General features: G+C 44.5%; 2 protein-coding genes and 1 long non-coding RNA gene across 6 annotated transcripts in view; 2 read left to right on the forward strand and 1 right to left on the reverse strand.

Moving 5' to 3' along the window:
* LOC147012825 (uncharacterized) overlaps window positions 1-12,267 on the reverse strand; it is a 53,572-nt gene extending 41,305 nt beyond the window's left edge. Inside the window, exons 1-2 of one of the 4 annotated variants that reach the window (XM_085854085.1) lie at window positions 12,175-12,267; window positions 4,450-5,545 (exon numbers count right to left, since the gene is read on the reverse strand). In XM_085854085.1, the coding sequence (XP_085710211.1) occupies window positions 4,450-5,507 (1,058 nt within the window). In that variant the 5' untranslated portion in view covers window positions 5,508-5,545; window positions 12,175-12,267. The other 3 variants (XM_085854082.1, XM_085854083.1, XM_085854084.1) reach the window with 3 other exon arrangements.
* A 1,821-nt stretch (window positions 12,268-14,088) lies between these two features.
* LOC147012826 (uncharacterized) lies at window positions 14,089-15,165 on the forward strand. The gene is made up of 2 exons (XR_015051076.1): window positions 14,089-14,147; window positions 14,221-15,165. It is a non-coding gene; the product is annotated as an uncharacterized LOC147012826 (long non-coding RNA).
* A 2,225-nt stretch (window positions 15,166-17,390) lies between these two features.
* Window positions 17,391-25,761, forward strand: part of GOT1 (glutamic-oxaloacetic transaminase 1) — a 36,468-nt gene continuing 28,097 nt past the window's right edge. The window contains exons 1-2 of the mRNA XM_085854086.1: window positions 17,391-17,782; window positions 22,248-22,438. Of these exons, the coding sequence (XP_085710212.1) occupies window positions 17,665-17,782; window positions 22,248-22,438 (309 nt within the window). The 5' untranslated portion in view covers window positions 17,391-17,664. The remainder of the gene's footprint in view (window positions 17,783-22,247; window positions 22,439-25,761) is intronic.

Below are 25,761 nucleotides of genomic sequence, written 5' to 3' on the forward strand. Positions count from 1 at the left end.
GCCATAGGGAAGTCCTCGTCTGCTTAACCTATTGTTCTGTAAGAGTGTGGTCTGTGGCACCTCGCATGGTTAGGATTGTTATTTATTCATCACTGTAAATAAGTTTTGCGTGTCACCACATCAATCTTTGTGTCTGTTGACTCGCTTGGTTTGTTCCATTTTGCACATCCCATCGATCTTTCTCCATGTACTCATTCATCTACCTAGATATAAAACACAATATGTGTTTGTGTATTTGTCTGTTGTCCTTCAAGGACGATTTGAGGAAGGATTTAAAGGCCATTCTTTGAACACGACTGTGTGTTCATGACGGTCAATTTTTCAGGATTAAAAAAAAAAAAACTCGAAAAACATTTTTCATAAAAGAGTAAATACGTCTCTTCTATTGCAAATGTAGACAGTGACTTGCAACCGGGCCTCAAGGGTGGTGTACAAAAGGGCTTAAAATAATATAATACAAGGCACAGGGAGGTGAAATTCGCTTCCCATGATGTGCAACATGCACAGAGTAAAACGAGGGTTCATTTACATCCGTAAGATGTCCAATAAATAAAGAAGATACAAGCACAACTGACGCTAGACCGAGACTTCAGACTTTGGCATGCTTACGAGGCTGTAGTGTCGAAATGAAACGTCCCAGGAGATAAAGAAGAGAGGATCACATTTGTGCACGTTGCGTTTTAAAATAACGCTTCTCGCTACGAAACATCATATCTTCCAATCTCCTTGAATATTTCGAATAAAATAATTCCAACCCGTCATTTTTGATGAGCTTTTATACCGGTTATAAATAAACCCTTATAAAGGTACTAAAAGTCCTTATAGTACCTTATAAAGGTACTATAAAGGTATAAAGGTAAAAAATAAAGGTACATAGTACCTTATAAAGGTACTATGTTGTTGCTTCACATGTGGGCCGCCACCAAATTTGGTTGTTTCGGTGACACTGGGGAATGGTAAAGTTGCAAATTAATTTCATTGAACCTAGTTAAGGACCTTTGGCCATTCATGGGATAATATATCCCGGCACAGACAGCCACGTTAACAGAGGCTGTCTGACGTAACAATACTATAGTGCATGGAATGAGCACACAAACAATTATAGAATTCATAGAACACCTTGCCAAGTGCAGTCTTGAGAGAAAGGATGTGGGAAGGATCATTTAAACTCTTGCTTTGCATTTCCAAACACAATCAACATTTCCTAAGAGTCATGATTCTGTCTGAATGTCAACATTCTCCAATGCTGAGATCGCGAACGGGAAATTTGATTGGTTGAGATGGCATAAAATGGCATAATATTTTGTCCCACTACCAACTACTACACTGAAGGTTTTTGGTTCGTGGTAAGAAGGCAATTTGTGTTCTTCAGTGTTCAAGCATATAATTAATTTCAAATAAAATCAGGGGTTTAAACTTTAAAGGCTCCATAAAAATTTTTGGCAAATTTACCATTGTTGATGCAGCGTCTTTTACACCACCTTATATAACACATTACAATAGTTATTTGCACCTGTTGTGTGTGTCCTTTATGATGTCCCTAAATAGAGTAAGTTTCTTGTTTGGAATGATTTTCAATTTTGTTTGACTGCCAGACAGGCAAACAGACCAATACAATTATCTTCATCCTCCGTGCACATTCACAATTGAGACGAGATTCCGTACATTTTGCTGGATTCAAAGCCAAAGTACTGCTAAAACTGCAGGTTCATGTTCGGATTTATGTTCCAATTTGTGTTTGAGTGTTCAAAATAGAGCATTCAATTGAAATCAAGTATTTCCTCAATCATAGTCTGACATCTGCAGAGAGAAAAAACAGACAAAGTGAACCAATTGCTTATCCCTGCTTTTGCACTATGTGCGTGGTGCGACAATAACAATCACAGCCATGATGACAGCAGCAAGAACTACGTGTTATAAAAGATCATTTTCCTGTGTTTCATTTTGCATCCTCCTTGAGACTTACAGATAGACATGCAATATGTTTGTGAAGTGGAACATGCTGTCTTTTGATTAAACCTGTCAGAAAGCCCTTGCTTTGGTGTTTCCCACTGCAGAATGGGATCCACTTTTCTGGGCTGGAAGTAGTCGTACCAAATGCCTTGATATGATTCTGAACTCTACAATGACAATCTTATCTGGTACCCAATAGTCAACGTCTCTACCATGACCATCTGTGCGGACCAACATCATACCCTTGGACATTCACAGGGAAACATGAAAGTCTCTACAATACCTCCGGATAGAGGCCAATGTTGACCTGCTATAGATGAAAAGCTGGTGAGGCCTCTAAAACTTCAACTGAAGTTACAAAAAGCCTCTCTGGATTTGGGAAAATAATATCCAATTAATTTAAATCACAGAAATGAAGCTGTGAAAATCAACAGAAAAGAGTTGTGGCACCAGCAATGAGAAAAATCATCAGTTTCAAATGATTAGATAATATCTCAGACACCCTCCCCTCTCCACCCCAAGAGCCCCTGGGCTTTGATCTACATAGACACCAATGGCATGCTCTCAACCGATTGTGAACTCTCCATGCAAGGACTGCTCACCCGTATGCACAAAGAGAAGTGAATTTAAAGCCGAGAATGTTTTTGTGGGAACATACGTCAGACAGTCCTTCATCGTGCAAGACGGTGCATCGAAGATGCATGAGGTCATGTGCAGAAATACATGAAGCCAATGTCTCTGAAATCAAGTGGTTCTCATCACTCAACCTGCAGTTATAGTGTCTATGTAATTTAACAAATAAAGAAGCCAGCTGAGGAAGGAACATGAACTACTTCCTGAGGTCCCATTAATGAGCAAGGGTAAAAGTAATAACGCCAGAGTAGAAGCACAAAGTTCGACAGTTATACGAGACAGAACAGGTCAGCAGTCAAAGCCTGTGAATGAAGGACTGCACCACCATGAGAGATGAAAAGGCGGAGAGAGTCAAAATACAAAAGCTTTCACTGCTTGGTAACCTGAGAGAACTATTCCTGTATTCAAGGAGGCTCCAACCTCTCTACACATCTGCTTCAGCAGCTGCACAAGCATCCGCTCCCCTTGGTGCTTCCTGGGAGCAGTGTTACACACATACTTTGTATCTACACAAATCAAAACCCACAACTCCAGCTTGGAGTTCTTGTTGGAAAGGGGTTGGACTTCAAGGTACCATGTTGAAGTCAATGTGACATATGGACAATAAAGCATGCAAGCTACACTCAAACCCTGATGGCTCATGCCATCACGTAGTCAAGACCTTTCTAGAAGGGATGGAGGAGACCATAGAGACAGCAACAGAAGAGATCCAATTCAAAAAATGGGTTACAGTAGACTAATGCATGCTTTCAGAAAAAGTTGAGAATATGAATGTTTTCATGGAGTCTCTCAGGCAATCTACTGCCCAGCTTAAACGGCATCACTTCAGCAGCCAATGCCAAGCAGCATACTTCAATATAATGTGAAGTATGGTGTCTGTCCAATGTCCATGCATCTATGCCTTTGGCTGTCTCCCATTTTATGCAGGTACTTCCGGTGCCGATTTCGAAAAGCTCCGCACACAGGCCAAAGCTGAACGTTCAACCAGATGAAATGCATGAAACCTAGTCAAATACATTTCAAACGTAGAAATACAACATGGAATCGCAGTTTAATTGTTTATTGACAGCATGTTACGATACGACCTCGGCTGACAGGATGGCTCGAGGTACACACACTTGCCTCTAAGCTGTCCAGCCTGGGTTCATCTCGGCGTTTCACAGGCAGGGTGATTCATCAATGTGTGTGCTGTCCTTCGGATTGACGTTAAACTGGGCAACCCATCTGCTGGCATTAGTTGGTGGATGTTAAATATCCCATTGTGTCCTTCACGAAGAACTATCGCTGGCACCATTGCCAAATTCCAATTCCTGCCCGAACCTTAGTCGAACTTCAGGCCTGGCCCGCTGATTCGTGAAAGACTCGAGCCAAGCTTCCCCAAAAGAACATGGGAATAACTGCGGTTTTTAAAAAATAATAATAATAATAATAATATTAACACTGCCATTCGCATGGTATACACATATACTTGACCTCCCCCGTCCCCTGCCTGCTCCCAGGAGCAGGTGTTTCTATTTATGTTTCATATTCGCGTTTGTTGTCAGAGTTAATGGAAACTCCGAAGTTTACTTTCCAGCCAATTAGAATGCACAATTAAGCAGTATCATATAAACTAATGGATAAGGGCTGAAGTTGCCATATGTGATAAAAGCAACAGTTCTAACCTGAAATTAAAGAGCTAAAACGCTGACCAATTGGAATGGTATTCAGAACATATCTATTCAAAATGCCGAGTCAGAAAACTCGTCAACAAAATGGCAAGACTGTGTTAAGTTGTACTTTTACTCCATCACAGATAATAACTTCTTTGGGTGCTGAGAAAGAAAATTGGGGGGGGGGGAAAGGGAGGATAAAACAACTCACCTCGAGTCACTGCTCTCTGTGCTCATCTTGCAATTGCTCGAGGTTTCCAAAACTGCCCTCCTGTCCTCACATTCTTGCAAGGAATCTGCCAGCTGCCCTAATACTAGCAGTCCTTCATTATTAGAGTCTTCATCACTGCACAATGTTTTGCCTATTTCCTCAGTATCCTCCTGACTCGTGCTCTCATTCCCACAATCTTTCAATAAGCTTCCCGAAGACCCTGCAATGATCATCGAGTCAAACTGTTCTGCCGAACTGACTTGCTTATTTTTTTCCTGCATTTCATCATTTCCTACAACTGAATGAATGACATTTAATTCTTGGCCCTTCAGCTCCTCCAACAGTGTTATGTTCTCATCGAGCGCATTCTTTATCCTCAGCATATCAGAACTCACTTCTTTCCTCACCTCACAACTCGTGTCTTTTTTAATACCCTGCACCCTAACGAGCAGATTCTCAATTTCATCCTCTCCTTTTTCAGATTCCACTTTATTTGGCACCATATCCAGTTCTCTACCAAAACTTCTCTCCACCAGCAGTTTTGCTCCAGAATGGTCCAACTTTTGTTCCTGACTGTTGGGTCTCATGTCAGCGTACCTAACAATTGGTCGCAGAATTGGGGCTTTGTCGTGATCATCATCTCCACCGACATTATTCCAGATACCAGATTTATTCATGTCCACTGTGCCAGCATCTTCTGTGTACGTAACACTGATGCTCTTGCCCTCCATGTCTTTGGTGCCCACACCCTCTAAAACCCCCACCTCAGCAACTGCAACCTCTGCACAGGAGGCCCTAAAAGCATTAGCATGCTCTACATCCTTCACACACTCCACGCCTGTAACTGCTCCCACATCCTCAGGGAATGCCCATACTGCATCCGTAGAAGATTCAACTACCTTGCTATCTTCATTTCCTGCATCACCACTCAGTTGTTCACATGTAAGTGTAATCTCATTCTCCAATGGAAAATCGGTTCTCTTTGTATGGGCTGTAGAGCAAGCACAAAGACTGTTGCCCTTCCATATGTCACGAACAGATGCTTCATTCTCTGCCATTCCTCAAAGAATGGCTGTCACGATGGTTGGAGTTAGGTCTGAAAGAATAACAGAACAATACAAATATGTATAAAAAGACATCCCAGATATGATAGTATGCAGGTTATAAGGAAAGAGAATGGGGGTGGTGAGTGAGTTGTTGCCTGAATTAATCATCAAGTTGCATTCACTTTGATGATATAGGATTATACACCATTCAGATTTACAGAAAAAGATGCATCGAGAGGCATTTTGGGGTAAAAGTCAGTAACAATGCTTTTTAACCTAATTTGGATATGCAGAAGCCAAAAATGCCCATCGCTAGGCTGAATTTAGGATGGTTCACCCTTGAAATTTCTATTTCAAAATTCTCCTGCTAAATTAACGATTCTGATTAAAAACTAGAAGGGAACTCGGTGGAGTGCATACATCCGCCACATAATACCTGATCCAGGAGAACATATCAGGCCCAATACATTTTTGAATATCATGCTATACAGTACTATATCGTTTTTGACCAGATCTCTCAATGGTGAAGAATCACTTTTAAAATTAAATAATTCTCGTATCCAGATCCGGATTTCCACCAAAATCGAATCAATTTGTCCTTGCCACACATACAACCTATCCACCAAGTTTTGTCAGAATCCATCCCCAATTTTTTGAGATATCCAGCACACAATCAAGCAAACAAACAAACAAACAAACAAACAAGAAGAAGACGTCGTGCACAATGCTTCCAAAATCCAGAAAACAAATTTGACCTCAAAAATAATTTGTGGTTGAATTCAATGACCAAACATGCAACTCCTCTTCAAATTTCAAGTCTATCATCCGATGAAAATTGACAATTTTAGAAATGCGGCCTATGTTGTCCTTTTGGCCTATGTTGACCTTGAAAATAATTGGTGGTTGAACTCAGTAACCTGATATGCAAATCCTCTTGAAATTTCAAGTCAATGAGACGAAAATTGAGGATTTTAGAAATACCTCCTTAGTTGTTGACCTTTGGCCTATGTTGAACTTTTGGTCCGTGTTGACTTCAATAATAATTGGTGGTTGAATCCAATGACCTGAAATATAAATCCTCTCCAAATTTCAAGTTAATCGGATGAAAATTGAGGATTTTAGAAATACAACCTTAGTTGTTGACCTTGGGCCCAATGTTGACCTTTTGTTCGATGTTGACCACAAAAATAATTGGCTAAAATTTTTTTAAAAATAAAATTATATAAAAAAAATGGCAAAAAAAAAAATAATAATAATAATAAAAATAATAATCAAAAATAATAAAAATAATATAGTTGAAGTCAGTGACCTGAAATATAAATCCTCTTAAAATTTCAAGTCAATCGGATGAAAATTGAGAATTTTAGAAATCCCACCAAAGTTGTTGACCTTTGGATGATGTTAAGCTTTTGACCTCAAAAACAATAAGCTTCTTCCTTATGACAAACTCGACCATGTGGTGAAGTTTCGTGAAGATCGGTTTAAAATATGACCTGGAGGTGACAGACAGACTAACAAAATCGACGAACCAATACACTTGAAAAATCTTCACTTTAGAAAGTAACAAATGAAATTGCTCATTGAGCAAGGAATTGCCAGAATAACTTTGTCATATCTCCATGATCTCTGAAAAAACAAAAACCTGGAAATCAATTTGGTTCTTACAAGTCGATCGTGCTACTATTTAATGAGTTATAGCACTTAGTTTGGTCATTATCATAACTTGGAAGTCAATTGGACTTGAAATGGCATTTTTAATCGCAATTTGAAAGTTTTGACCCGACCCCCCTGATATTCGACCTCTCTGACATTCGACTCCCGACCGCTAAGAAGGGTGGTTGTGTGACACCCCAATGAGACATATGGTTGGATGCAGTATTGGAAGATGCACATTTTGCATTTGGTTTGAAGTCGATACGACCATTTTAGCGGACGTTATTGCAAAAATAAGAAGTTTGGTTTTTCGGTGACCTTGACCTTTGACCTAGATTCACCAAAAACGACAAGTGTCTAAGTTGGACCATGGCCGACGTCTGTACCCAGTTTGGTCATGATCGCTGAAACGGTGTGGCTGCTACAGGCTAAACAAACACACAAACAGACAGACAGACACACAGAATGACACAACCGACCAACATAATTGCTGAAATCCGAAGGATTCCGGCAATTAACAAACAAACAGACAGACTCGTTTAGCTCCGCCATCCAAGGTGAAGGTTACGTTTTCACCCCTTTCTGTTTGTTTGGTGTTTGTTCATGTGTTTGTTTTGTGTTTGTTTGTGTGCAGGATATCTCAAAAAGTTGTGGACGGATCCGGACGAAATTTTGTGGACAGGTTCGGTGTGTAACAAGGAAGAATTGATTCAATTTTGGTGAAGATCCAGATCTGGATCTGATAATTTTAAGTGATTCTTCGCCATTGAGAGATAGGGCCAATCACGATATACAGTCGGACTATATAGAATGATATTTCAAAATGTATGATGCCTGATATTTTCTCGTGGATCAGGCATTGCATGGTGGAGGTATGCAGTCTCGCCAGTGCACTTCTAGTTTCCAACTGTGAACGGATTCCACCAATTACCTCCACCACCGAAGGTGAAGGAGGTTATGTTTTCACCCCTTTCTGTTTGTTAATTGCCAGAATGGTGGGTTGTGTGTGTCATTCTGTGTGTCTGTCTGGGTGGGTGTGTGGCAAGGACGAACTGATTCGATTTTGCTGAAGATCCGAATCCGGATACGAGAATTATTTAATTTGTAAAGTGATTCTTCACCATTGAGAGATAGGACCAAACAGATAGGTTTTCTGGTGAGGGGGGTGTTTGGATATGGACACCCAGCAGGATTAAAAACAAAACCTGTCAAAGGGCGGAGGAGCTCCTTGTGAGCCAACGGCCATCCATATCTAGTGCCCAACTGTGTCTGCGGACGTCCTCCTGCAGTTGGGTTACTTCTAATTAGGAGGTTGGTGGCAGGATTTGCACTCCGGCCACCGTAAAACCCTTCATTCCGCAAAACGCAAAAACGCAAAAAAATCTGAAAACCCACTCCGTGGGAGTACCTCCTGTGCAGCTTCCCTTCGCAGGGCAGCTCACCGGATGATGGGATTGGGGCAAAGCCTTCGGGACCCCCAATCTTTGATAGGAGGGAAACCACGGGGTAACATCCCTGGGTCAGATTGCGGGAGAGTGTGTCGGAGTGGTGCTGAGGTGTCGTCCACCAGACGGCGGTCTCCTTGGGTTAACCTGAGGCGGTCCCTTCGGGTGGGTGCCTGGAATGTCCTATCCCTAAGAGAGGATGATCACCTGTCTCTGTTATCATCTGAGCTCAAGCGTTTGGACATCGGGATTGCAGCTCTCTCTGAGGTTCGGAGACCGGATTGCGGCGAGATAATGGTGGGTGGTTACACCTACTATTGGTCTGGTCGCTCTGATGGTTACCATACCCAAGGAGTTGCTGTAGCTGTGTCTAATAAGCTGACCCCAATGATAATTGAGGTAACACCGGTCAACGAGCGTATTATGAGATTAAGGATTCGTCACTCCTTAGGTGTCATTTCCTGGTCTCTATTTATGCTCCGACTGAGGCGAGTGATCTTACCGTGAAGGATGCATTCTACGCCACACTCGAGTCTGTGGTTGATCAGTGCCCCAGACGAGATACACTTCTAGTCTTGGGGGGATTTCAATGCATCGACTGGAACTGATAGGGATGGTTATGAGGTGTGTGTTGGTCCCCATGGGTCAGGAACTATGAACCAGAATAGCACTAAGTTCCTTGACTTTGCAAGAAGTCATGGACTTAGGGTGGCTGGTTCATGGTTTCAGCGCCCGCAAGCTCATCGCTGGACTTGGTATTCCAACGCTGGCGGTGTGGCAAAGGAGATTGACCATGTCCTCATTGACGGTCGTTGGAGGATGATCCAGAACTGCAGGGTCTACCGGAGTGCTCAGTTCCTCAATACTGACCACAGGCTTGTTGTAGCAACTCTAAAGCTGCACCTAAATCCTGAGAATGGTACCATCCCAGCCTAGGCTGGATGTTGCCAAGCTCAGGGATGAGAGAGTAGCTGAGGAGTTTGCGAACAGGCTGAGTGGACACTTGGGGGTCTGGGTGCTTTGGGGGTCCTGAAGAGTTGTGGAGCACCTTCAAGACCACCGTCCTTGATGTTGCCGGTGGATGCCTTGGAGTTCACCGCAGGGCAAAGAAGAATTTTGTCTCTCAAGGGACACTGGATACCATTGACCAGAGTCGCAGGGCCAGGCTGAATGGCAGAGCTGAGCTGTTCAGGGAGCTGAGGCGTAAACTGTACGTGCACTGAGGGTGGACAAGGAGGCCTATGTGCGAGGAATCTGTGAGGGGGTAGAGCATCACCTGTGGACAGGTGATTCTCGTCCCGCTTACAGGGGAATTCGCGCATTACGTTCATCCAAGCCCATCCCTCGGAGCACTGCAGTTCGAGCAGAGAGTGGTAGGCTCTTGACAGAGGAGTCTGAAGTGAAAGGCCCGCTGGGCCGGTTACTTTGAGCGGTTGTACCAGGCTGATCCCCCAGCTGTCGAGTTGGACGTCAAGGGTGTTACAATCCCTGTTGCTGACCCTCGAATCAACTGTGGTCCACCATCGCTTGTGGAAACACGGGCTGCGGTGAACCAGTTGAAACGGGGCAAAGCTGCAGGGATCTGTGGCATCCATGCTGAACTTCTCAAGGCTGGTGGAAATGCTGCACTCAAGGCCGTTGCATGCAGATTTGGGCTGTGCCTGGAACACAGGCATCATCCCAACTGACGGGAAGAGGGGCCTTGTTGTGCCTCTCTGGAAAGGGAAGGGTGATCGCCAAGACTGCAACAACTACCGAGGGGTGACGCTGCTCTCAGTGCCGGGCAAGGTCTCTTGCTCGGATAATTCTTGATAGGGTTCGCCACCATCTGCTTGAGCACCAGCGTCCAGAGCAGTCAGGCTTTACACCAAAGAGGTCAACGATTGACCGTATCCTTGCTCTTCGTGTCCTCACTGAACGCAGACGAGAGTTTCGCAGGGGCTGCTTGCAGCCTATGTTGATCTCTGTAAAGCGTTCTCGATTCAGTGAATCGGGATGTCCTCTGGAGGATTCTCGGTCCCCGTGGGGTGCCACCGAAACTGATCGACCTGATGTCTGAACTCTACTCTGGTACTGAGAGTGCTGTGAAGTGTGGTGGTACCGCCTCTGACTTATTTCCAGTTGTTACTGGAGTTCGTCAGGGATGTGTACTTGCCCCCACACTTTTCAGCACTTGTATGGACTGGATTTTTTGGGAGGATGTCGGAGAGATCAAGGTGCTGCGGTGCATCGTTTGGCAATGTCAAGATCTCGGACCTTGATTTTGCAGATGATGCAGTCATCTTTGCGGAGACTTTAGACATCCTCTTGGGGGCCCTCGAGGTGCTGAATGAGGAGTCGGAGCCGTTGGGATTACGGATTTCTTGGGTCAAAACAAAGATCCAGGCTTTCGGTGACATCTTGGATGCTGCTGTCCTGTCTGTGTCTGTTTGTGGTGAGGATGTTCAGGTCGTGGATAGATTCACTTACCTTGGCAGTGATATTCATGTCTCCGCAGGTTGTGACCGGGAGGTCAATAGACGTGTGGGTCGGGCCTGGGGAGTCATGGATTCACTGGATCATGGGGTGTGGGCGCTGCCGGTACCTGTGCGGGAGGACGAAAGTCCGAGTCTTCAGGTCCTTGGTACTTCCAGTCTTGCTCTATGGGTGCGAGACTTGGACTTTGACCAAGGATCTGAGACGGCGACTTAATTCCTTTTGGTACCAGGTCTCTTCGGAGAATCCTTGGCTATCGCTGGTCGGATTTTGTGTCCAACGAGCGGTTGCTGAGAGAGACTCGGATGAGATTTGTTACCTGCATAGTCCGTGAGCGTCAGCTGCGGCTGTATGGACATGTGGCTCGTTTTCCTGACGCTGATCCTGCTCACCAGATTCTCTCAGCGAGGGAGTCTCATGAGTGGAGGAGGCCAGTGGGCCGACCACGTGCCTCATGGTTGCAGCAGGTTGACCATCATCTCAAGGAGATGGGGATGGGCCTGGCATCTGCCTGGGGGATGGCCAGACGGAGGCCCCTGGAGTACCGGCGGAAAGTGGACGCAGCGACGCGCTGTTCTGGCACATGCTCCCATACCTGACCTGACCAAACACGATGTATAGTACAGTAGTACTACAGTATATTGCATGATATTTCAAAAATGCTTGAAGCCCGATTAGTTGTCATGGATCAGGCATTGTGTGGCAGAGGTATGTGCTCCAGTTATCAAATAAATCGTTCATATATATATATATATATATATATATATATATATATATATATATATATATATATATATATATATATATATATATATATATATATATATATATATATATATATATATATATATCAACTGCATTCTTACAATAAACTGAATCCCATTTAACAAAGACATCACGAACATAAAAAAATACATCACGAACATAAAAAAAATACATCACGAACATAAAAAAATACATCACCACCATGAACGAGGGTTTATTCACTGGCGCGGCCTCCACTGTACAACGTGACAAAACGGCCGCACGACGCTTATGTTGACGTGAACCCCCGCAGACTACAATGTAATGTAACGGATATCGTATCCACATAATACAACGTTTACCTTTCAACAAACACAACATTAATCATAATAAACATCAATGATGTAAAAACGCATCTTTAATGCAATGAAGCTCAGGAAGTGAAGGTTGTACATGACCGGCGTGGCGCCGCCCACTACATCACCCGGGGTGTGTTCCATCATATCTGGAAGTAAAGGTTGTACATGACCGGCGTGGCGCCGCCCACTACATCACCCGGGGTGTGTTCCATCATATCTGGAAGTAAAGGTTGTACATGACCGGCGTGGCGCCGCCCACTACATCACCCGGGGTGTGTTCCATCATATCTGGAAGTGAAGGTTGTACATGACCGGCGTGGCGCCGCCCACTACATCACCCGGGGTGTGTTCCATCATATCAGGAAGTGAAGGTTGTACATGACCGGCGTGGCGCCGCCCACTACATCACCCGGGGTGTGTTCCATCATATCTGGAAGTAAAGGTTGTACATGACCGGCGTGGCGCCGCCCACTACATCACCCGGGGTGTGTTCCATCATATCAGGAAGTGAAGGTTGTACATGACCGGCGTGGCGCCGCCCACTACATCACCCGGGGTGTGTTCCATCATATCAGGAAGTGAAGGTTGTACATGACCGGCGTGGCGCCGCCCACTACATCACCCGGGGTGTGTTCCATCATATCTGGAAGTAAAGGTTGTACATGACCGGCGTGGCGCCGCCCACAACATCACCCGGGGTGTGTTCCATCATATCTGGAAGTAAAGGTTGTACATGACCGGCGTGGCGCCGCCCACTACATCACCCGGGGTGTGTTCCATCATATCTGGAAGTAAAGGTTGTACATGACCGGCGTGGCGCCGCCCACTACATCACCCGGGGTGTGTTCCATCATATCAGGAAGTGAAGGTTGTACATGACCGGCGTGGCGCCGCCCACTACATCACCCGGGGTGTGTTCCATCATATCTGGAAGTGAAGGTTGTACATGACCGGCGTGGCGCCGCCCACTACATCACCCGGGGTGTGTTCCATCATATCTGGAAGTAAAGGTTGTACATGACCGGCGTGGCGCCGCCCACTACATCACCCGGGGTGTGTTCCATCATATCTGGAAGTAAAGGTTGTACATGACCGGCGTGGCGCCGCCCACTACATCACCCGGGGTGTGTTCCATCATATCAGGAAGTGAAGGTTGTACATGACCGGCGTGGCGCCGCCCACTACATCACCCGGGGTGTGTTCCATCATATCTGGAAGTAAAGGTTGTACATGACCGGCGTGGCGCCGCCCACTACATCACCCGGGGTGTGTTCCATCATATCTGGAAGTGAAGGTTGTACATGACCGGCGTGGCGCCGCCCACTACATCACCCGGGGTGTGTTCCATCATATCTGGAAGTGAAGGTTGTACATGACCGGCGTGGCGCCGCCCACTACATCACCCGGGGTGTGTTCCATCATATCTGGAAGTGAAGGTTGTACATGACCGGCGTGGCGCCGCCCACTACATCACCCGGGGTGTGTTCCATCATATCTGGAAGTAAAGGTTGTACATGACCGGCGTGGCGCCGCCCACTACATCACCCGGGGTGTGTTCCATCATATCTGGAAGTAAAGGTTGTACATGACCGGCGTGGCGCCGCCCACTACATCACCCGGGGTGTGTTCCATCATATCTGGAAGTAAAGGTTGTACATGACCGGCGTGGCGCCGCCCACTACATCACCCGGGGTGTGTTCCATCATATCAGGAAGTGAAGGTTGTACATGACCGGCGTGGCGCCGCCCACTACATCACCCGGGGTGTGTTCCATCATATCTGGAAGTAAAGGTTGTACATGACCGGCGTGGCGCCGCCCACTACATCACCCGGGGTGTGTTCCATCATATCTGGAAGTAAAGGTTGTACATGACCGGCGTGGCGCCGCCCACTACATCACCCGGGGTGTGTTCCATCATATCAGGAAGTGAAGGTTGTACATGACCGGCGTGGCGCCGCCCACTACATCACCCGGGGTGTGTTCCATCATATCTGGAAGTAAAGGTTGTACATGACCGGCGTGGCGCCACCCACTACATCACCCAGGAGGTGTGTTCCATCATATCTGGAAGCTCCTCAAGCACTTACAAGCACAACGGAACGGAGTGCTCGGTACAGTGTAATCTCCATTATTATACTGATAAATACTGTATTGTAGTAAAATAACGATTTAATAAGCCTGCCATCTCACTGACATCACAAACCAGGATCAACTGCTCATCACGAACTCTCCATCTTCTTCAATCTCATTCTTCCCTCCAGGTCTTCAAGGTATCTACTACTCACCATCATCTCAGATCATCGTCAATCCGAAACCATGATGGTTTTTTTTCACCCGTTAGCCCAACCCCCAACTCCAAAGCTCAAGCCCACCTCCCTTACAAGTTTCCAATTTTTCCTTCCTGAGAGTAGAGAGTTTGCTTCTGTCTCCATCATGTCCTCCCCGAGCCCTCATCCCTGCCGCTGGTGTGTTCAGTGTTTTCTCTATTGTTCTACGGTTTCTTTTGTTGTTATTGTGCTGATGCGTTGTATCTTCCATCTCCTCCATGAGCCTCGACATTGTATACAAAAAAAAACTTTATCCTTCATCTCCTTTTCCACACAGTTGAAAACGAGAAGGGCACTCGGTTGAGCACATCCCTACCTCCACCAGGCTGAACAGTTTAGGTTTTGTATCCCTCTGAAAGGCCGGATCTGGATTCGGACCTGAAGCAAAATCGAATCGGCTTGTTCTTGTCACCTAAACAACTCGTCCACCGAGTTTTGTCCGAATCCGTCCACAACTGTTTGAGATATACTATTCACAGACAGATAGACAGAGACAGACACAAGGCTCACCTCAGCAGCTCCTGTATGCTGATGACCTATGCTGATAGCGGACAGTGTGGAAGAGGTAATGGGCAAATGTACAGTATGGAGGCCAGAGGACTGAAAGTGAATGCAGGGAATACAAAAGTACTGATTAGTGGTGCGGGAGAAGAAAGTGTGGAAAAAGAGGGAGGTGGCAGGAGTAAAGGTGGACGGAGGTAACAAAGATATATCGGTTTAAAGTTTAAACTAATCAATGATATCATAGTGGGGCAACTTAGCTAAATATAGCATAACAATTGTGCATTTTGTGACGAAAGCACCAAATTTGGCACACTAGTAGCCTATCATATTATGAACAGATTTGGATATTGGGCCATCTCAAATTCAGCCGCTGATGGCTGTGGCAGCCATTTTCCACTGATATCAAAAATTTTGAGATGGCCCAATATCCAAATCTGTTCATAGTGAACGCAGTGAGCTTCATACTTAACGCGTGCACGTGAGAGAATAGGAAACAACAACAACAACAACACAATACCCCAAGGTATTTGGAATCCGTGTCGTTGGATATGATCTTTTGCTTCTGGTTGTTTTTAAATGCTGTGCGTTTAAGGCATTTTATAAACACGATTGGGTTTTATTTCTATCTTGTGAATATTACTTGACGTGTGCACATGAGAGAATAGGAAACAACAAAACAACAATACCATGGCAATTGTGAATCCGTGTCGTTGGTTGTGACCCTTTTGCTTCCGTTTTTTTTTTTTGTTTCTGGTTTTTTTTTTGTTTCCGGTTTTTGTCATGGGGAATGATGCATGCCGGGAGATAAAGGCCTCGTCGGAGACATGAAAGATCCAAATATTATCAGACATGGTGTATATTTCCTCCACTGATTTTAATAAAGATATCTCCCGCATCATCAACAAATAATTTTTAATCGTGATTAAATGATCATCCGAATGAATCTGAATGATCATCCGCTGATCCCGAATCCAGGCCGAAGTAACCAGAAATTGCGTATACAGTTGTCAACAAGTTATAGGTAAAGTCAGAAGCGAATGTAAGAAGAATTCTACTTTCGCTTCTAGGTTTTTCCTATTCCATATTAATATGATAGGCTACGAGTGTGCCAAATTTGGTGCTTTCCTCACAAAATGCACAATTGTTATGCTAAGTTGCCCCACTATCACTATTTCGACTCGTCGGCCGCTTTTGATGTTCAACTGGGAGAGTGAAGGCGAGGCATGAAACATTTCACCACTCCAAATATCGTTTCACCACTCCAAATATCGTGTGAGCGAGTGTGACGTTCGGCAGTGACTGGAAGGACCGATCTGACGAATCATATTGAACGGATTGCGAACGAACGAACGAACGAACGAACGAACGAACGAACGAACGAACGAACGAACGAACGAACGAACGAACGAACGAACGAACGAACGAACGAACATATATTTTTTTTATACAGGGGGCTTCATTACTGTATACCTACTTTTGCAGCCCCCTGTATATTAAAAATAAATAATTACACTTACATTGCAAGGCACTTCAACAGAGGACGAGGACATTGGGACCATCAAAGCCTGTGCTATGATTGCCAACATATGGTTGTTTAAACGTGCTCTATCCTTTTTCGAATGCTGAGCATCAAGCAATGACAGCAGCACGGACAGTTTGTAAAGGTGACACAGAATCAGGAAAATAATAAAATAATGTGCTGGCAGACAGTCGTGGATGAACCCGAGGTCGGGATGACGTATTGGGAGGGGCGTGGCCAATCGAGGATTTCTTTGGGGGGCGTGGCCAATCGAGGGTTTCTTTGGGAGGCGTGGCCAATCGAAGGTTTCTTTGGGGGGCGTGGCCAATCGAGGGTTTCTTTGGGGGGCGTGGCCAATCGAGGGTTTCTTTGGGAGGCGTGGCCAATCGAGGGTTTCTTTGGGAGGCGTGGCCAATCGAGGGTTTCTTTGGGGGGCGTGGCCAATCGAGGGTTTCTTTGGGGGGGGCGGGGACAATCGACTGTAAAAGGACATCAAATTACATTAAAAAAAATTATTTTCAAGATATTTATTCAAGAAAAGTACAACGAATAAGTGAAGCCATATCTATTCAACAAAACGAACAAGATTTTCTGATTCTGTGGACCTTTAAAGTTTTTCGTACGACGATCGTCCGGGTTTCGAACCACCGCACCGACCTCCGAGACTCGAACAACAACGGACTCACAGTTACGTCACCGAGTCCGGTTTAACCTTTACCTCGAGTGAGGTAAACTTTAATTAAAAAACTACTACCCTGCTTGGAATAACGAGAAAGATCAATAATAAAGTGAGGTTTACATTTTTACGGAGAAGATCAAATCACGACGATGATGAAGTGGGTGGGTCGTGATGACGTCACGGTGACCAATGGGGGTTGGGGGAGGGCTGTAACTACGTCACGGTTTGGAACAGCGTTAAATTTCGGTTTTTTACTCTCCACGTTCCTTTATCTTCATTATTTTTTTTTGATTCGTCCTTTAAGGCGGGTTCCCCCATTTTTTTGGTGTTCGGGTCGTATTAGAAAGGAAAACATATTTTTTGTCCTTCGTCGCATCCTCTGACTGACTGACCCGACCTTCCCGCGTCCTTTCTAATTCTAGTTACCGGTGTGCGATCCGCTCTGATCCTCGTCCTTCACACCATGGAGCGCCCGTCCAGCTTCGCGGAGGTTCCCCACGCACAGCCGATTGCGGTATTCCAACTAACGGCGGATTTTCGTGTGGATCCACACCCGTCGAAGGTCAACCTGGGAGTGGGAGGTACGTACGACGGTGTCTGCTGTCCGCGGCGGACGAAACGACAAGAGTGAGTGAGTGAGTGAGAGACAGAGACAAAGACTGACTGACTGACTATTTATGCTTTTTATTTTTAAAATATAATAAGGGCAGACAGGGTCAGTAATTCAACAATCTCACTTATTCAAAACACGATAGTTAACTAGAAGGGCACTCGATAGAGCGCATACCTCCACCACGTAATGCCTGATCCACGAGAACATATCAGGCCCAATACATATTTGGAATGTCATGCGACACAGTACTATATCGTTTTTGGCCCTGTCTCTCAATGGTGAATAATCACTTAAAAATTCGAGGAGTCGGATCCGGATCCTGATCTTCACCAAAATCGAATCAGTTCGCCCTTGTCACACACCGAACCTGTTCACAAAATTTCATCCAAATCCGTCCGCAACTTTTTGAGATATCCTGTACACAGACAGACAGACAGACAGACAGGGGTACAAACATCACCCCCTTCACCTTCAACGGCACAGGTAATAAAATAGGAAGGAAAAAAGGTCAACATTTCATGGTCGGGGAGAAAGGAAACTCATTAACGAGCTGTCAAGTTTACAGATGCCATCTTTGCCCATTTTTCCTCATAAAGTGATGAACTATTGTTCATTTCATAAAAACAGTGTTCAAGTTTTAATCTTCCGCTCACACGAGCTTTGAAAGTAAGTAATACATTGTGAGATGTAACAGCAATATTCTCCTATTTTTGTCTTCCTGGACTTGTAAATTGCAAACTTAGCTTGGCCAATTATAAAATTTGCTAAAACTACTTATAGGAAGAGGGGCCAGTGAGACCAAGGATAAAACCATTGTGGTTAAATGGAATGTTAGGTTTATTAAAAATTTGTTGGAGGACATTATTAAAGAGGGTTTTCAGGCATCTACATTTGAGATATATATATATATATATATATATATATATATATATATATATATATATATATATATATATATATATATATAGTAACATTTCAATGGACACACAGAAAGGGCAAAGGTTAGAATTAGAGGAAGAGAAACGGTTCAGTGAAACATTGCAAGGTTGTGGGTAGAGCCCAGTGAACGAATTTCCATTGGATATCTCCAACACATTCTGGGGTAGGTTGTGAATAAAACCCTTTCCAGTTGGGTTGGGTGGGTGGTGTTGGAGATAGAATGTCTCGCTATCGAAACCTCGGGTACTCCAATAGTACCACTGCAAGCGTGACTTTGATGCAGGCATTTTACCAATCTTTCTTTGAAAAGGAGATGAGAGACCATGGAGGGTTGTTAGGCTTGTCTAAGCCAGGCGAGGGATCGTTTGTTGAATTGTCCTCAAGGATTTAGCGGGAAAAGGCCGGGTTTTGGTCTCAGTAGTTGTATCAGGCGAAGGTCCAATACTCTGTCGAGTGCTGCAGTAAGTAGAGAGCATTCCTTGAAGAAACCGTGAGATAGTTCTTCCAGAGCCTGGAATCCAGACTTTACTCTGGTTCTTTCCGCCAGTGCAGTAGCACGAGGCCACTCTTTCACAGCTGTGGTCTTGAGGTCCTTTACTCGGAATGGGCCACCATCATTGAAGCGTTGGATGAATGCTCTTTCATTTAAGCTGTTTTTTTGAGGAAAGGGTTGTAAAATAAAGGCTCATAGAGGAACATTTCCAGGCTGCAACTCACCATTTTATGGAAGAAGGAGAACATTCACCATGCGTTAATCACCCCTTGGTAGAAGGCAGGTATTGGGGGTAGATCAATGTGTTGAGGGTTCATCACAAATAGTTCTCTGGAATATCCAAGTCTGCCTACAGTCTGTCGTAGGCAGAGTGCCAGCGGCTTCCATAATAAGCCTCATCACGGTATCGGAGTTGTGAGACGAAACGGAGCCAGAAACACATGATCCGGCTACGAATGTCAATGAGACCGTGTCCACCTTTGGCAGGTTGTAAACAATGCTTCCCGTTCCAGAAGAAGACGATTTAATTATGTTTCTCTGAAGCATGGGTAAGAGGTCATCAGGAGGTTGGAGGCATATCATCTTATGCCGTAGCATGGAGGCAATCAGGTTATTGATTATAAGGGTTCTTCCACTGTATGAGATTTGACAAAGGGGCAGAGCACTTGGTTGACTTTGAGGACACTAGATTTGTTGCATTATAAAAGTTTAATATACGATCTAGAAATAGGACCAAATCCAAAGTCTTCTAAGATTCTAAAAGATAGGTGTGGTCAATACAGTCAGAAGTTGTTTTTTTTTTCCTTGGTCAATAAAAATGAGGGCAACCTTCTAATTAAAATGATTACAAAACTGAAGTGTCACAGACTATTATTGTAATATTATTACTGTTAATCAATATGTGCTATGTTGTAATGTTGCCATTGTTTTTGTTGTATATTTTGTAATTAGAATGCCATGCCCTGCTAGAAGGACGTATTAAGCTGCTTTGTACACCTTAACACGGCGTGTGCTTAAAACATGGAAATTCTAACGTATTTTAAAAATAGTATAGTCGAGTGTTAAAGGGTTTACAGGATCTACAGTGTTGGGGATCTTTGGATCTTTTGCATCCTCGAGGACTTTTTTGGTCCTTAAACTTTTTGTGTCCTTGTGAACTTTTGGGACTGTTTGGTACCTTTGGGTCCTCGGGACTTTTTGTTCCACGGGGTCTTCATGGTCTTGGGGGTCTTAAGGGGTCTTAAAGGGTCTTAAAAGTTTGAAGGGGTCGCAGCAGTCAAAAGGGTCAAAAGGTAAATTCCAATCGTGCGTAATTAATGAATCGACGTACATAATTAATTGACAAAAATTAACACACACACACACACACACACACACACACACACACACACACACACACACACACACACACACACACACACACACACACACACACACACACACACACACACACCTCATCCATTTATAGTTGATACATCTTCAAGGGACGTGATTGCGAATAGGAACGGACTGTACACCACTTTACCGGAGTAGATGGCTTTGGCTTACCCCAGAACAAAAATGGTGAACATGTTATTTATTTAGTGAGGTTCCAATTGTGCGTGGTCAGGTTAGCTGTACAGTGAGTGAATGGGTGGAAGACATTTTTAAAAGAATCACTTTTAAAATTATCAGATACGGATCCGAATTCGGATCTTCACCGAAATTGAATCAATTCTTCCTTGGTAGCCATGGTGGAATTGGAGTCTTCAACCCCAGGTGCCTCGTGGAAACATTAGGACATCCGCAATGATTTCCCCCATTTCACCAGTCCACTCAAAGGCACTCTTTTCTGTGTTCGGGCCACGATCTAAATATTAAGCTCTTTTTCCATCCTCTCCATATATGGATTATGGGACTGGAATGAGACTTTTGCGCTTTGCAGAGTGCTGGCAGCAACACTTGCCTGGATGTTTGACTCACTTTTATGGATCATTAGAGTCATTGATCCTGGAATGGTGGTCCACAGATGCTGCACTTTCACCTCTTTTCCAATCTATGTAACAACTCGATTTTTTTTTTTTGCTCAACATCATAACCTTTCTCTGCCTTTTAGGGCAGCTAATTTTATTTGTCGTTTTACATTTGGGTGCCGTTATCAATTGTGCACGAGAAACAACAAAGGGCTCGTAATTGGAGGTAATTGTACAGGCAGACACAAACGATGACTCGTATCAGCTCAAAAACTCCGATTGGCCAAAATAAATCCTGCAATAACTAAATTGGAACACAATAGGTTGTCTGCAATTGGTCGAAACCCGTGATATTTGAGTGCTTACTGTAATTGACCATGGCTGAAGACTGGCTCTGGCAAGTAAATTACAACTTTGTGTAGTGTTTGACCTTGACTTTTGTTTATTGAGAAAGAGAATGCCACACACACCGGAAATTGATGGTGTTTGACCGATTGGGGAGCAATGCATAAGCTGCACAGCCGCAGCCCCTGACAAATGATACCACCTGCAGGAATGTGTTGCAGATGAAAGAAGATACAATATAACTTATTTTCAATAGAGTATAATACAAAATTGAGGCTCACGGAAGTACGACATGACAGCAGAGCACTTTGTTCCTCATTTGGTGGATAAATACGAACGCTGACAGGAGGAATCATTGAACTGGGGAAAGGGTTTGATATGCCATCGTCTACTGTATTTGGTTGTCCTGTTTTTTATAGCGCGGCAACATCACGCTGTTATATAATTGGCTATTCTGTCCTGTGTCTTCTGTCAGGTCTTCTGTCACACTTATGGCCACGTACGTTCCTTTGAGCTGAGGGCGATAGATAGAAATTTGTCCAACGTCACATCTCTTCCCATCATGCATGCTAATTCACCGTGTCTACATTTAAATTTTATAACTGCAAAAATGTTTCATCATCCTTAACCTAGACTTTTACTGCCCCCAGCCGCGCGATATCGAAGTATTCGCTTTTTGTTGTTTGTTTGTTGTTTTTTCACAGCTTTTCGCACTGAAGATGGTCTGCCTTGGGTGCTGCCTGTTGTGGCAAAAACCGAGGCACAGCTTGCACGTGAACTGGAAGAGTCCACCTTGGACCATGAGTACCTGCCAGTCATTGGTCATCCAGAATTTACTCGACTGGCAACACAGCTCAGCCTGGGAGAGGCGAGTCCAGGATTACAGAGCGGAAGGGTAAGTTCAAATAAAGTACCTCACTTCCAGAACCAGCACTTACAGTTTGATTTTTCCACTTGGAATAGCAGGTTGATGGAATATTACTCTCCCCTTTGGGCTGGCATCCCTGCCTCACACCTTGCTCAGCTTGATGCCGTAGAAATCAAGGCCTTCAAAATCATTGGTATCTTTCATGATGAAGCAGAGTCTTTGGACTGATTACTTTCATGTTGCATAGAGGTCAGTGGTCTCTCTATCTTCTCCCACCTCTTTTCTGGTCTTGCACCTTCTGCCATTTCCATGCTATGCTCCCTGCCCCCAACGCAACCCTTCGGGTTTCTGCAGGGCTCATATGGTCTGCCAATAACCCTGTTCTGGCGAAACTCCCAAAATCCAGATTCACTGCTTACCTCCACTCATTAAATCCTCTTTTCTCTTGCCTGGGAACAAACTTCTTCAGTCTTTTCAATCTCATTCATCCATCCAGTGCTTCAAGACAGCTCATAACCACCATGTTATCCCACATCCTTTGTTTTTTTTTTAAATACTTGCTCTTGGCTCATGGAAGAGCTCTGACACAACAAATCAGGACACAACACAAAAAGGGAACACTGGGAGAAAGGGGAAACACCAACAGCAGGGTGGAGAGAGAAAGTAGATGGAGACAGACAAACAAGGGATGCATGTAACAATGAGGGGTAAGGGAGAATGCAAAGGGTGAACAATATGGATACATTAGCCAAAAATGTTAGGAGAGATTGGGGCAGTTTAATGGGTGGAGAAAAGATCGTGGTTTTGGATGGGGGATGACTTGAGATGGTGGTGAATGGCTGTTTTGAAGTCCTGGAGGGAAGAATGAGATTGCAGAGTCTGGAAGGTGTTTCCACAGGTGGGGAAAAAGAGGAATAAATGAGTAGAGGTGGGCAGTGGTTCTGGATTTAGAAAGTTTCACCAGGAGGAGGTTGCTGGTGGACCACGTGTGACCTGCAGATACCTGGGGGGAGAGGACAAAGCATGGAGAGGGCAAAGGTTGCAAGTCTGGAAATGAGGCGGAGGAAGACAGAGACTTCCGACCTGCTGGCGATTGCCAAGTGATAGGCTCAGCTTCATCATGAGAGATTCCAGTGGTATTGAAGGTCTTTGTTTCAATGGCTCCAGGCTGTGCAACATGTGAAGCAGGGGAGCCAGCTCAGAGGGAATAGCTATGGATGAAAGCCTTGTAGGTGGATAGGAGCTCAGGTGTGCCAAGGAAGGATTTTGCATGATGGAGGCTGGCTAATTGGTGTCTGGCTTTGGAGGCCAATTATGAAATGTAGCTTGCCAAAGAGCGATCATGGCTGAGAGTGAGACCCAAGAGTTTTAATGACTGAACCTCTTTGAGAGGGTTGTTGAGAAAGTATATCAGGGGTGGGAGTGGTTGCGAGACAGTCCTTTTGGAGAGGGAATGGGTTGCTGCCTGCCACTTTAAAGGGTGAGGGATGTCGCAGCAGAGGGTGGAGTCATCAGCAAATATTTCCATCAGAAAGTCAGAGATCATTGATGAAGATCAGGAATAGGACTGCACCCAATAGACTGTCTTGGGACACTCCAGCCTTGACAGAGAGGGGAAATGAAAGGATTCTGTTGAGTGTCACATGTTGACTACGGAAGTAGATGAAGTCAGTAAGCCATGCGTTGAGGTGGCATTGGATGCCATAACAACTTGGAAGATGACTTTCGATCCTGACAAATCTCACACGCTCACTATCTCTCTCTGAAAGGACTGTTTGGCAAGCACACACCACCCACAATCTACTTTCTTAACAATCCTCTTTCGGAACAATTCAAACTTCTAGGTCTCACTATCAGTCATTATATATTTCTTGGGCAAACCACTTTTCATTGTTGGCCTCCAAGGTCAGCCACCGACTGGGCATCCTCCTTTGTACAAAGTCCTTCCTTGGCACACCTGAACTCCGATCCACTTACAAGGCCTTCATCTCCAGCTTGAGTTTTTTCATCTGCAATGCACCACGAGCTGCTCTCTCCTCTGGGCTGGCTCCTCTGCCTCACACTCTGCTCAGCTTGACACCATAAAAACCAAAGTCTTCAAGATCATTGGAATCTCCTGCAGTGAAGCAGAGTTTTTTTTGCCAATCACTTCCCCATTATAGACAGGTCTGTGGTCTGTCTTTCACCACCTCCTTTCTGGTCTTGCACCCTCTGCTCTTTCCGTGCTTTGTCCCCCTCAGGTTTCTGCAGGGCACACACGATCCACCATCAACCCCCTATTTGTGAAACTATCTAAATCCAGGATCACTGCTCACCTCCACTCATTTGTTCGTCTTTCTTTCCCACCTCTGGAACCAACTTCCACATTCTCTTCAATCTCATTCATCCTTATTCCAAAATTATGATCTTTTCCACTCTCCTCAATTCCCCCCCCCCAACCCCCCTCCACCCACATCCTTCCAAATCTTCATTTAAAAAAAAATATTTTAACTTCCTGATAGTTTCCTTCTGTTCGTATTCTGTCCACCCCATGCATCCCTTCCTCCCCACATTCATTGTTTGTCCATGTCTCCCTCTATTTTGGACTGAATTTGAATGGATTGTCTGAGATTAAGCTGTTGCAGAAAAGGCATAATTTTATGCCAACTGTGATGATTGATTCCATAACCTTGCTTATGATTATCAGGAAGATAATTACTCCAGCAGTTAAGCTGAAAAATCGTTCAAATTTTGGAAGAAATCGTGAAACTTGGAAGGTTCACAGAAATGTTGTTTGAGGAATCATAAAACAGCAAGCTCCACTTTAGATCTTGCCACTGGGTGAAGTTATTGAATATCTTATCGTAATTTATCAAGGTAGTGTCACATGCATGGGTGAAACTCATCCGTATTTTTGCAACAATGTATCTGGAGGTTTCCTTATTTTTGTTGTCAGAAAAAGATGCCGCGTTTATCGGGAATCGAGTTGCTATTACGACATGCTGGTTCATTTCTTCACCCCTTTCATCTGGATGGGGTGCAATGCCAACGCATCATGACAATGATCATGTGAATTATTCCCACGGTAGTTAACCTCCGCCATCGAAGATGGACGGAGGTTACTGTTTTCACCCCTGTCTGTTTGTTTGTTTGTTTGTTTGTGAACAGTATTACGGAAAAACTCCGGGACGGATTTCGACGAAGCTTGGTGGGGGGATTAGGTATGGTCCAAGGATCATGCCATTAGATTTTGGACTTGGTCCAAAGTCCAATATGGCCGCTATGGCGGCCATATTGAAAAAGTATTTGAATTTTTGTTTTTGCATTTCTACATGTTTTAAGTGATTTCCAACCCCCAAAAAAAAAATTTG

The sequence above is a fragment of the Eptatretus burgeri genome, chromosome 14 (assembly GCF_056783735.1).
Source record: "Eptatretus burgeri isolate ZD-2024b chromosome 14, Ebu_testis_v1, whole genome shotgun sequence".
Classification (NCBI taxonomy): Eukaryota; Metazoa; Chordata; class Myxini; order Myxiniformes; family Myxinidae; genus Eptatretus; species Eptatretus burgeri.